This window comes from Xyrauchen texanus, chromosome 42, assembly GCF_025860055.1.
Source record: "Xyrauchen texanus isolate HMW12.3.18 chromosome 42, RBS_HiC_50CHRs, whole genome shotgun sequence".
NCBI classification, from domain to species: domain Eukaryota; kingdom Metazoa; phylum Chordata; class Actinopteri; order Cypriniformes; family Catostomidae; genus Xyrauchen; species Xyrauchen texanus.
The window spans coordinates 17,951,552-17,965,101 of NC_068317.1; the positions used below are offsets into that span (position 1 = coordinate 17,951,552).

The 13,550-nt window shown below is 36.8% G+C and overlaps 1 protein-coding gene across 1 annotated transcript in view; it reads right to left on the reverse strand.

Moving 5' to 3' along the window:
- The window catches only part of LOC127635233 (contactin-associated protein-like 2), a 472,530-nt gene that overhangs the window by 65,000 nt on the left and 393,980 nt on the right, over positions 1-13,550 (reverse strand). The window contains 1 exon segment of the mRNA XM_052115124.1: positions 6,714-6,884. Within this exon segment, the coding sequence (XP_051971084.1) occupies positions 6,714-6,884 (171 nt within the window).

Sequence of the window (13,550 nt, forward strand, 5' to 3'; positions counted from 1 at the left end):
ACTTGGAATGTAGTGTTCGAGTCATATAGACTTGTGTGATACTCGACAGTGCTTTATTTTGTTGTTATTTTGGAGCTTGATAGCCTCAGTCCCCATTCTTTTTCATTATATGTAAAATAATGTGGCCAGGACGTTCAGGTGTTTAACAAAATGAGGGTTAATAAATAATAAGATAAATACAATTTTCATTAATTTGACTATTCCTTTAAAAAGAGGAGCAGCTCAATGAATTTGAATTTGATTGTGAAAACAATTAAACACCACTCTGCTATGGAAACACACCAGACATAAAGGGAAAACAGTTAGGGGTCGTTCAGACTGAATGTGTTCTTCTGCTAAAAGTCAGGTAATTTTTATTTGTATAGTCCTTTTCATAACACACAGCTTTACATAAAAAAACATGCATTAACAAAGAATTGTACTGTAATATCTATAAAGTCTTAGAGTGATCAGTGTGTAGTTTGATTAAATATGATTGTAAATTGTGTATAAAAATTAAATAATACTTGTATTTAGAGCCCATATGAGCAAGCTGAAGGCGACTGTGGCAAGGAACACAAAACTCTATAAGATGTCGGTTAATGGAGAAAAATAACCTTGGCAGAGACCAGATTCACTGTGGGTGCCAGTTCCCCTCTGGCTAACATCATGAATATAATGCCAATATTACTTATGTATAGTGCAAGTCATGGTTTAAAATGATTAAACTAAGTAAGTGTTAAGGGCCAGTGTTTAGATTTTGTATGAACTGTAAGATTAATGACTAATGTCTCCTGGATTAACATTGTCCTTTGTTAGTTGGCCGATGAAGGCTTTTGTTGGCAATTAAACAATAGTCTATGTATTCCATTTAAAAAATCTAAAGTCAGCGTTACAAACAGAACAGGATTCAGGTTTTTACAGATGCATATTTAGAAGTTGAATTTCTCAAAATTTGACACAGCGACTCCAAAATGTGGCATTCCTGAGTGAGACAAATCAGCGAGACATGCTACAAAGATCAAATACATCCATCTAGTGCATATTTACATAGAACAACAATTCAATTAATAAATAGTGCACCCAAAAATTTAAATTCTCTCATGATTTGCTCACCCTCATTGCATCCCAGATGTGTATGACTTTCTTTCTTCAGCAGAACACATGAACATTTTTGAAAGAATATTTCAGCTCTGTAGGTCCATACAATGCAAGTGAATGGCAAAATTTTGGACCTTTTTTTTTATTTTTATTAAGCAAAACGCTGTGTGTAAGAAATAGATCAATATTGAAAACTTTTTCACGAAAAATATTAGTTTCTGGCCAACTGTCATATGCGCGTTTATGAGGGTCGTGGCCACTAATCTTTTTGTGTGACGTAAATGCGTTGGGAAGTTCACGCGAGAAATAATGAGTGAAATATAACAAAATGTGGAAGCGTAGTGTTGTTTACAACAGAGGAGAGTGAAAAGCTCAGTTAAATGGCTGATGTCATGTGAGAAAAAAATTCCCCCAACACAGAGATGAGAGGGAGCTGCAGAGAATGTTTGCGCTAAAACAGACCCTATGAAGCAGACAGTTGGCATTTACCTATCAATCTTCCACAGAGACGCTCTCTTTTACCCACAGGCTGATGACAGGATAACAGTAGAGAGATTGTGACTGATCATGCCAATAAAGGTCTCCAGTAGAAAGAGAGAGAGATATTAGAGATTAGACATGCATTATTTTTTATAGGATCAAAAGGGGTGACCAATTGTGAATCTAAAGATTGTGGCTTGTGCTCAGGCCTCATTGGCAGTCAGCACTATAGAGGTGACATTTTGATATGCCTTTTGTGGGTGCACCAGGCAAATAAGCTACAGAACAGGGACTAAAAATGGTTCAAGGAACAAAGACAAAAACAGCATGAAAACGTTATTTTTAAATGCTAGTGACCGGTTAAAACTGGTTAATTTTGTTCTAATATTTTTTTTAATTTCAAATCCATGACTGAATGTCATGTGACCCTAACATGAGGGGACCCACTCCATGTAGAACAAAATTACTTTTCTAAGGTTACTGATATGACTGGTGTCCCAATCTCATGTGAGTACTCATGATTTTAGAGATAGTTTTAAAATGACTTTACAAGTTACTTTTAAAATGAAGATTATTAACCGTTCATTTATTTTGTTCTAATCGGTAACCATTTGGAAAGGAGGCTGCGGAACTCTGGAACAGGAAAAAAATTGTTTCTGCTCAGAAGGAACCAAAATGAAAACATTTAGTCCATAAAAGAACATTATTTATATTTTTTTATATATATATATTTCTTTCTCTGAGTATTGAGAATGTGTAAAGTAGGCTAAGATTGAATTTGGCACACATAATGAGATCCAGGTGTGGTCTTTTTATGCTTACTGAGTACTGAGATTTAACTGTTTAAATTGGCATAAAATGGATTTTGAATGTAAATGAAATCAATAGAAAGAAAAATGCTAAAAAATTTATAAAAAACCCTGAAGTAATTTGGTGTACTAATACAGTACGCAGACTCATCTTAAATGTTCACAAAATCTTCATTGGTCACGTCTTACACTGTCTTCTATAAAATTAGATGCTTGACGCCTCTCATAATAATCAGTTCTATTCAAAGCTCTATATAATACATTAAAAATTAAAAAAAGAGTAAAAAAAAGATCTTTTGATACAGAATCTGACACCAAGCCAGAATGGCCAGGGCATCCACAGTAAATGTATTCCTGGAATCAAACTGCAACTCAAAACTCTTCTCAAAACTAACTCAACATGGTACCCTCCACTCATTTCATCCCCTGAGTGGATTTCATTTGAGTGGCTGTAACTGAAGAAAACCAGGCTGGCTAAACTAAGGAAGTAGGATTAGGAGTCAGGGCATAAATCAATGAGACATAATGGAACGCTAGAAAAAAGGCAGAGAGCTTAAATGTCACAACTTGCTCCTCTGCCCACACACACACACACACACACACACACACACACACACACACACACACACACACACACACACACACACACACACACACACACACTGAATGCACTCTTAATCTTGCACACAGGCCTGAAGCCAGGGCTGATTACTCTTCTTTTTAGGTAGGATTCATGCAGAAGGTGAATATCCAGCTTTAGAGAAAAGCTCTGGAGTGTTTACACGGGGTGCTGCTGAAGATGACCTAGCAGAGCAGTTGACAAGCTTGCTAGACACAGAGGCTTAAACACAGACACTGATATACACACATGAACTCTTGAACTTTTTTCTCTTTTCTTTACCTCTTTAAATTACAATTGAAGACTGTTCTTTAATTATTATTATTATAATTTTTTAAAGAATTTGTAGTTATGTTTTATTTAAAGGTGCAGTTGGCACCCCTAGAAGCACTAAATGGGTTTGTGATCTGTATGCTTACAAATGAAAAAAACAACAACAAAGTTGACTTAATCAATGGTCTGTTTTGAAACTACTTGGAAAAGTACAATATAGTATAACATTAATATTGATAGTGTAGCCCAAATTATGTGGTCCTGTTTGCATTCAGATTTAAATTATACTGTCAATCAAATACAATTTTATTGAATTTATTACCTGATATGTTGATTAATTAAATCAGAATCAATCACTTATTATATTTTCTGAGAAAAGCCCCCAAATATAGATCATTCAAAACTGTGTGTTGCCGGTACAGCAGGAATTGCACTTATTGCCCCCTATTGACAGCAACTTGCAAAACATACTTAAATTGCTCGTTGATTGGATTATGGAATTTATGTTCAATCAGGGGGCATGATTAATTGTGTAGATTATTTTTAATCAAAAGTCAGAGGTCTGATTTAGCATGTTAATTCAGTGCAATTAATTAAAGCATTAATTTGACAGTCTTAAATTAATCCCTGACTTTTGATTGTAGACTGATATCTTCACAAATTCAAGCACAGTTTGTGACATTTTTTAGATTGAAGAATGTTTTTACTGTTTTTTTTTTCCACAGGACAAAAATTTGAAAATCAGGAGAATTCACCACAAGACTTGTGTTCTCTCAATTTAATCTCATCATTATCTAGGAAAAACAACTGACATAATGGAGATATCACACTTGCAATTTTCCTTTTCTTACTGGCATTGCCCTCTTGCATATGAGCAGAAACTGTAGCTGGGCAGAACCCTTGAGTGAATGCTATATGTTAAATGGCGGCACATCTGTCATGTTGAGACCCTTCCTGTCTTTCTCTGATGCCAATAACCTCCTGCTAAGGGAGGAGTGTGGGACTGCTGGACAAAGTGAGCAGCAATAAGCACTAATGCCTTCATTTTTCCCTCACATTTTGATCATGCCAGCCTCATTCAGGGCCAATTTGTATGCATCCATGCCCTGCTAGCAGCACAAACTCTCAGGACTGGAAGGGCTGTCATCTTCATGGATGGGCCTGTAGATTTTTACATGTGCTGTATGCATAATGCCCAGCTGGCCATCCCTCCCTGCACCCCTCAATCAAATGATTGATGCTTTGCTGTCACCACTCTGAGAAAGCACTGAGCGAGTCGCAGTTCTGCTCGGGCTCACCTGAATGTTTTATTTTTTATTTTTATTTAAAACAGTAGAGAAAAGAACAAGTTTGCTTCTCCTCTTAGTCCAAAGAAGCAGCAATGTGTAAAAATAACGGAATGTTTTGTGTGGATTCAGGAATGTATTTTCGCATTATCGCACAATATAATACTGATAAATATTGATATTCAGTACAACAAATTGATTGTGAGTGTAATTAAGTTAATATTTACTAATTTATTTTAGACAAAATATGGCCAGTTATTGTGTAAATTAAAATAGTTTCAAATTATGCCAAATCAGGATTAATCGTTGTGTGTTGTCGAGCAGCACACAGACTGGCAGCCTGTCTAGAATGCTGCAAACAGACTATGGACTGAAACAAACAGTGAAGCATCCTTGTGTGGTTATACTAAATATCAACACTCTTGTAATGCTGCTCGTCCAATCACATTAGAGGACTGGAACTAACTGTAAAGGAGAGTGCACAGGAAATGATGTCCTCACAACCATGGCATTCTGTACCTTCATGCCCCGGAGTTGAGGACAGGAGGCTGAAAGAGGTTAAGTTTTGACAAATGGAGTCACTAAGCTTCTTTTCTTCCCTCAATGTGCTTCTTTAGAGCCCTAGAGAGAAATACACTGCTGCCTGGGGAGATACAGCTGGCTAGAGAATGCACTCCTGGCTCAGGACTGTGTGTGTCGGTGCATATGCTTGTGAGCAAGGGTGAGGGTGTAAGACCTGAGGGGGAAAATCCTGCAGCCCAGAAAATAATTTTCATAGGGAAAATGCATGAAACATGGGGAAAATTTACCTTGGAATTCTGTCCTCATTTATTCACACTCATGTGGTTCCAAACCCATATTACTTTGAACCCTTTTCCAGGGTGCCCTTTTCCATACAATACAAAGAAATAGTGATGGACACTGTCGAGTGCCCTAAAAGACTAACAACACAACAAAAGCACAGTAAAAGTGCTTGTGTGTTCTAAATGTTTTTTTTTTTTTTTTTTTAATTTACATTTGCTGATAATTTACTTACCCTCAGGCCATCCAAGATGTATACATTTTATTACGGTCCAAAATGCATATTTAGGGTGGATCAAAATAATCCACACGACTCCAGTTGACAAAATAAGGCTCTTCTGAATGCAAACAATTGATTATTTTGAGAAACAAAACAATACTTATATACTTTTTAACTAAAAATGTTCGCTTTCGTACATCTCTGTGACGAACGCTCACGAGAGGGATGACGTAAGCTCGGGGCAGTGTGGAGGGTGGGACCGGGTCGTGATGCCACACACAGCGATGGCAGTGCGACGAGAGAGAGAGAGAGAGAGAGAGAGAGAGAGAGAGAGAGAGAGAGAGAGATTTACGGGCAGCTTCCGGACACCTGTGTGTGTGTTTGTTTTGTTGGTTCAGTTTATTATCAAACTATTATTTATATTGTCAAGCCGGTTCTTGCTGCCTCCTTTACATTAATCCCTTTACAATGAAGAAAGAAACTCAGATACATCTTGGATGGCCTGAGGGTGAGTAAATTATCAGCAAATTTCATTTTTGGGTGAACTATTCCTTTATGTCTTCTTGTCTACAATTTGAGTCGTTATTCACAAAAATCTTGCCCTCTGCAGTTTTTTTTTGTTTGTTTGCAGTTCTGTACAGGGGCTCTTTGAATAACCCATCTGCTGACTGCTCAGTTATGCTGCTTCATCCATAATCTAGCCATTTTTGAGAAACTATAATCCGATTTTTCAGTGAATTGGACATTTATGTATGAGCAATTACAGAGTCTTTAAAATCTGCTGTGTCTTTCTTCTCCTGAAGCCTCCATGTATATTAAACAGAGAACAATCAGCAGAACATTTCAGGCAAATGCATTGTAATCAGTGCTACAAATAGAGACTTAATCACAATAGCTGGTCACAGGAGTCCATCAGGAAGCAGTCATAAGGTAAGAGCCTTTCTGATTTGATCCTGGCAGTGCAGGAAATGTCTGCCCAGCAATTCCTCTTTCAGATTTATCATTCCACTGCAGTACGTGTATAACCACAGAATTCAGAATGACAGTAAAGAGAAGGCTCGAGAATAGAGAAAGTGAAACGAACAGACAGAGAGAGGGAGATTTAAAAGAGGAAGAAACAAAGAGAGAACGAAACAGGTTCTTACATTTCAGCTCTAAACGGATGAAATCTGTGTTCCCAAGGTTTTCTAGGAAGACGCCGTAGGGAGCGGAGGTCTTGAAGTAAAAGGAGATGTCAGCACTTGTTTCTCCTTGAAACGTGGAGAAGTGCAGATATGAGGAGGGTGTATTGAAGGACGCTGCATTCCAGTAGCTTCCTGTAAAACAAACCAGAGATCACGGCAAAGTTGAGTTTAAATTCTGTCACAATAGTCTGCAGTCTAATACCGGAGAGATGAACCACATTAAATCTTCATGAAAATCACAAAAGCAAAGCTTTATCTAACAGAAAATGACTTATCGCCTTTCTTCGCTGCATTATAACTTATACCAACATAAATTCCCATGCAGGTACAGGCTGGTTTCTGCTGGTTTGGTGCTAGTCAAGTTAGTGGACTAGCAACACTTAAAAATGAAAATTCTGTCATCATTTACACACCCTCATCTTGTTCCAAGCCATAATAGTTTCTTTGTCTCTCTCTTTATTGTGGAACATAATATTAGATGTTAGGCAAAATTTCAACATTCAAGTTTATGAAAAAAGCAGTGTCAACATTCTTCAAAGATTCTCTTCTCGGTCTATGGAAGAAAGAAATGATTTGAAATGATATGAGGGTTAAAAAGGCTTTGTTCTCACAGGTTATATGTGAACAAATGTGATTGTTTTCTGCTTTTGCTAGCACTTCCACATTAGATGTCATAGTAATTATGCAAGCTTAAGTACAGTATGTTCACCATGTGTTTTTGGGGAGTGTTTAGCAAAGGATGTTTTGCCAATTTTCATGTTTTTCATGAGGGCAGTATCCAAATATGAACACATTCATCACAGACAACAGCTTTAAAACGGGAGATGAGGCAGATACAATGTTTGTTGCTGCTAAGGCACATACTGCACAGCTATCACGTACCAGCTGGCTGCCGTTACATACCTATATCCCTTTGTGGTGTCTCACAGCCAGTGTGTTACCGCACTATAGCACAACTCTGTGTAAATACAATATCTGTATTATTTTAAAAGATGTTTTCACTGCTTTGGCTGCCCTGTAACATATATGGCACATGACAAACTGTACAGGTGTGTTCCATACAGAAGTGATCATCCCTATCCCCTATGCCCCTAACAGACTTTACCTTTTAATGTTGGAGGGCTGAAAGAAGAAAAAAAGTCGAGCTTTTTAATCATCAATCAATAATCTATTTAATCATACTACATGGTGGCCATCATTCTTATTTTCCCTTCAATGTGACCTGTGAAGACATTATTTATGCTGATTGGAAAACAGTAAATGTCCTCTCGTCGCAACACCTGAAAAAACAACCTGTTGCACATGATAGTAATTAAATACTGAAAATTAAATTGCACCATACGAAAGCAAATTTCTTAATTTATCCATAAAGATGGTCTTTCGCCATCACTTGCTGACATATTATTAAATAGGAGTCCTATTAGCTAAAAATAAAACCCAGCTAATAAAATTTTTAAATGTAATTTAATATATTATTTACATTATAATATTGCCAGAGTTTGATATGCATATTCAGGGAGTGTTATAATGATGCGGGTCAGTTAACGAGCGTCGGCTGTTCAGACCAGTAACTGATTTAGGCTTTATTAAAAATGTCATGTGAACAACCTTACAAAAAATCTGATTTGAGCAGAAAATATGATTTGGATCACATTCAACTGCACTCTGAACATAGATAAAATTTGATTGTTATCGGATTCCAAACCACTTACTGATGTGGTTTGGATCAGGCTTGTAAAAATTGGATTTTATGTACTGTTCAGACTTCAAAAACTTAATGGATTTCTTAGGTGGGTTGTAACGCACTACATTTACTTGAGTAACTTTGGTAAATTTGTTTTTACGTTCAGAGTAGGTTTAAAAGTGGGTACTTTTTACTCTCACTCAAAATTTCTAATGAATAAAATGTACTTTTATTTCTTTACAATGGGTGGCGTTCCTGTCATTACATTACTGTGTTTAATTTTAATTAATGTATTGAGAGATTATTGAATGGGACTTTTACTTTTACGACAGTTCACAGCTGCGTGCACTGTCACAGACAGTCATTTAACACTAAGACAAGCGGATATTTCAATATTAAAATTGAAGCTCTAACTTAACGCTGAGTTAATTTGCGGCTCTAATGATAATGCAGGCTTTTCTGTGTAATGTGATGGTCATTTTCAGGGTGAGTCTGTAACTGGGCTCTTCTGACATCAGTTTTTAAATGTACATTTTTAGATCAGTGCAACAATAATGTATCAATGCACTTTGCCCCGCATGTGATGAGCAGTATTTATGCATTTACCCCGTACCCTCGTGGGGGTACTGGTAACGATCGCAGCTACTTTTGGCTGATTAACTGAATGAATCCATGTAAAAATCCAAGTTAAATGTACATGCCTTTTGCTCTGCTGTTCACATAAATGACATCTAGAGTGCAAACAGACAGCATTTCTGCGCGTGCACAGCGAGATGTGTGGGCACAAGGTGATCATATGGTGAAGAGAGTGGCTGTGTCCAAAATCATTCACGCATTCACTATTTCCCATATAGTGAATGGTAGTGAGTGCACTATATCTCAGCAGTGAGTGAATGAAATGTGTGAGTGAATTCAGACGCTGATACACCGCGTGTTGGTGCTCGGGGGCTGTCAGAGAGACAACGTTATCACGCCCTCATCCGACCATAAACAGCAACAAAGTTATCATATCCTACACGTTAAAACAGAATATTGAATAATTCACAGAATATTAATTTACACTGTGTGCAGTCTCCTGAGTCAAAATAATATCACCTCAGAAAACTATTTTGTGAATAATGAATTCTTCAGCTTAATGTCAAAATTCTGTATAAATATAAATAAAGAGTACATTTTAAAATGTTTCTGTATTTTATGTTATTTTAATCAAGTAATGATTTGACAAAAAGTAATTTAATACATTTAGTATGAAATAAAACATTGCAGGAGAGAAGGAAGCAGTAAACTCACAGCTCGTACATCTTCCCCTCAGTGGATTATGGGCAATTAACCATCGTCAAGAGTACATCAAATGTGCACTCAAAATTAGATTGCATTGTGGGTAAGAATGAGTAAATAAAAGTAGGGAACGAGTGGTTCACTCAGAATTCAGATACTCCTACAAAATGGCATACACATGAAACAGTGCACTATATACTGTAGTAGATAGGGGGCGGTTACAGACACAGCAAGTGTTCTGCGATTGGGGTTGAAATGTTTCCAAACCTCTCTTCTTATTGACAAACTCATCCAGATCTGACAAGAGCCCTTAAGAGGAATAGTTCAACCAAAAATGAAAATTCTCTCATTTACTCACCCTCGTGCCAGATGTGTATGACTCTTTTTCATCTGTTGAACTCAAATGAAGATTTTTAGAAGAATTTCTCTGCTCCTTTGGTCCATACAATGCAAGTGAATGGGTGCCAACATTTAAAAAAAAAAAACTATTATTTTATACTATAAGTCAGCATAAAAGTAATCCATAAAACTCCAGTGGTTAAATCAATATCTTCAGAAGCAATGTGATAGATGTGGATGAGAAACAGATCACACAGATCACAGCCTTGGCTGAGCAGGGAGGAGAATGTCAAGCAAAAAATGACAAATATTGATCTGTTTCTCACACACACCTATCATATCACTTCTGAAGATATAGATTTAACTACTGGAGTCTTATGGATAATTTTATGATTCTTTTATGTGCTTTTTGGAGCATAACATTTTGGCACCAATTCACTTTTCGCATTGTACTGACCTAAAGAGCTGAAATATTCTTCTAAATATCAAATTTGTATTCTGCTGATGAAATGAAGTCATACATATCTGGGATGGCATGAGGGAGAGTAAATTATAAGATAATTTTCATTTTTGGGTGGCAAACTATGCCTTTCAAGTGATAGCTCAGTCATAATTTAATATTCTGCCATAATTTCTGCCTAACCTCCTGTTGTTCCAAACCCGTGTTACCCTTTGTATTATGTGGAACACAAAAGATGTTAGACAAAATGTAACAGACTGACAGTCTCTGTCACCATTCACTTTCAAAATATGGAGAAAAAAACCTTCACTGAAAGAAAATAGTGACTCTAAAATTCTGTCTAATATCTCCTTATTGTGTTGCATGGAAGAAAGAAAGTAATATGGGTTTGGAACAACATGATGGTGAATAATGACAGAATTTCCATGAATAATAATAATAATAATAATGATTCTGTAATGTATGTTAAATGTGGATTATGTAATGGAATATAAGGGAGTTAATGTCCATTATGTCATTTGTGAAAGTAACGAGTTACTCACTACTTCAGTACTCTTTTAATCTTACTCAAGTTATTATTTATGTTAGTGCTTATATTTATACTTGAGTAATTTCTTTTAAAGTAAATGTCATTTTACTTGAGTACAGTTTTTAGGCCAAAAAATATCGGATTCTTTTTTCTGCATGTGTGAAAATAGCCTAAGTGATGGCAGACCTGCATCATCAAAAATCACTTAGGATGAAAGCCACAAACAAGAGAAAAACAACAATTCAATCATAGAAGTCAACTCTTCTCTGAAATCTAAGTGGAAATGTACCATTCAGTTCCTATAGTACCATTATGTACCATGTATGGCAAGTGTTGTGGGTGTATGTATAGGCATGTGTGTATTTGTCTGGTGTAATGGGGGTCTTTTAGAGCATGCAGTTCCCCAGAGTCATTTCAAAGCCAGCTTGCCAGCATCTCTTTCCATTAGCTCTCATGGTTTGACCGCCACCCACCTTGTAATAGAGGTACACTGAATCTCCACTTAGCTGAGTGGAAGAGACACAAATAAATGGTCATGTCTCTCCGACATGATGAGTGGAGCAGTTTTCAGGTTAGAGGGTTATTTTGGGTGATGGTTGAGCCGAGGGATAAAGTGAGAAATCACTCAAAATCAAATGTAACTTTGAGGTAAGCTTAAGTTTAGCTCAGACTATCTCCAGGGATTGTCTGTGGTCAGTTATTGGACATCATGTGGCTTGTGTTAGTGTGTAGGTGTCTGTGTGTAGGACATAGAAAAAATAGCAATTTGTGGCTCATCTCTTGTGTGGCATTCTGTTGAAATGTGTCCTTGTACAATCTAAAAATAATATATGCTTCAGAGGTACTTCCTTCCCATATGCAGCATGGAATGGAATTATGTGTTACAAAAATAATATACTACTTTTGTTCCCTGCTGAAAACATGGTTTTCTGGTGTCCTAGCATGGCCAGACTGGTTAGATTGCTCTATTTTGGTAGTTTTCGAGGGGTTTTGGGCATTTTTGAGCTGGTCAGGCTGAACGAGTTGATGGTCAGTCATCTAAACCAGGTGAAAACAGCTTTTCCAGGCTGGAGGACAAGCTAGACCAGCTTAAACCAGCACCAATCAGCATACACCAGCCTGAGTCAGCACTGACATTCATGGTGGCCTACGCCAATCTTTTCTTTTCAGTGTTTAGCTGAATGCGATGCATTCAGCTAAACACTGAGGTATACACATTTTAAAACAAACACTAAATGATTGATTTACATTGCTAATTCATACACACGCGCACACACACGCACACACACATGCACGCACACACAAACACACACACACGCACACACACACACACACAAATTCATAGATACAGTTAGACACCCATTAATAATGACTCATGTGGAAGAGAGATCTGATTTATTTGTGGACTTTCTCTGTGACCCTTAAGCTTTAAATCATAGTGATAAATAATGCTGGTTCTCTCTCTGCTATAATGTCATGCATAAAACAGAACTGCAGACAGGAAGAAAGAGAGTTAAATAGCTCAGGAGGGGGAAAAAATATGTGATGGAGAGGAACATTGTGACAACAGGAGGGAGAGATATTAAAGGATGGTGTCACCTCAGGACAGATTAAAACCAAAGGAAATCAGAATATAGATTTTAAAAGCATCAATACTGTTTTGGCAGTAGGGGATAATTGTTCCTAACTACATGTATAAAAACTACTATTTTATGTAGCATTTGAATGCAATTTTTATTTAAATACCACATTTTATTATAATAAATAAATAAAAAAATCTTATGTGAATGTATATCTTTAAAATTGCTCTGAACTAACATACTATGTCTACTACCTGACAGATATCACTAAAATAGTTGTCCTGAGAAATCACAACTCTCCCAATGACAGCCCCAAGAAGATCTATAGGGCCTTTCCCAGTGATGGTACTAAAGCCTGTTTTAAGTGCTTTTCTTCAGGACAAGTACTTTCACACCTTAGAGTACATTTTTAGCTCCTACTACGGGATATATACTTTTGAGTAATGAGTGAGTATTTCAGTACAGTAATTCATGTAGAGTCATAAAAGCCTATATTGTAAAAGATTTTGTTTATAAATAGGTTTATAGTTCATTTTCAACATGCTGCGTTGTTAAAGAGCCCTTTCGTCACCTCGTCTCAGCTCTCACTCCGGCGGGTACATGTAGCGACTTATGCTCCCAGTTTAAACTGTAACCTGAAGACACAGGCTGCATCCGAAAACTGGAAAATGCAGCCTTCGGAGGATGTATAAGGATTCCCTTACAAAAAATAACTGCAGTATAAGTGTGGTAATTTTGACAGAGTATAACTGCAGTTTCCTATACTGCATTACAAGTGTGGCAATTTGGACAACATATTATTGTAATTTTTTTACTGCAGTACAAGTACGGTAATTTTGATGCAGTATTACTGCAATTTTTAAAGTCCTTTTTTAAGGAAAGGCAGTCCATTGGTGACCATCTTTGTAGGTGCAGATCCTATCTAGTT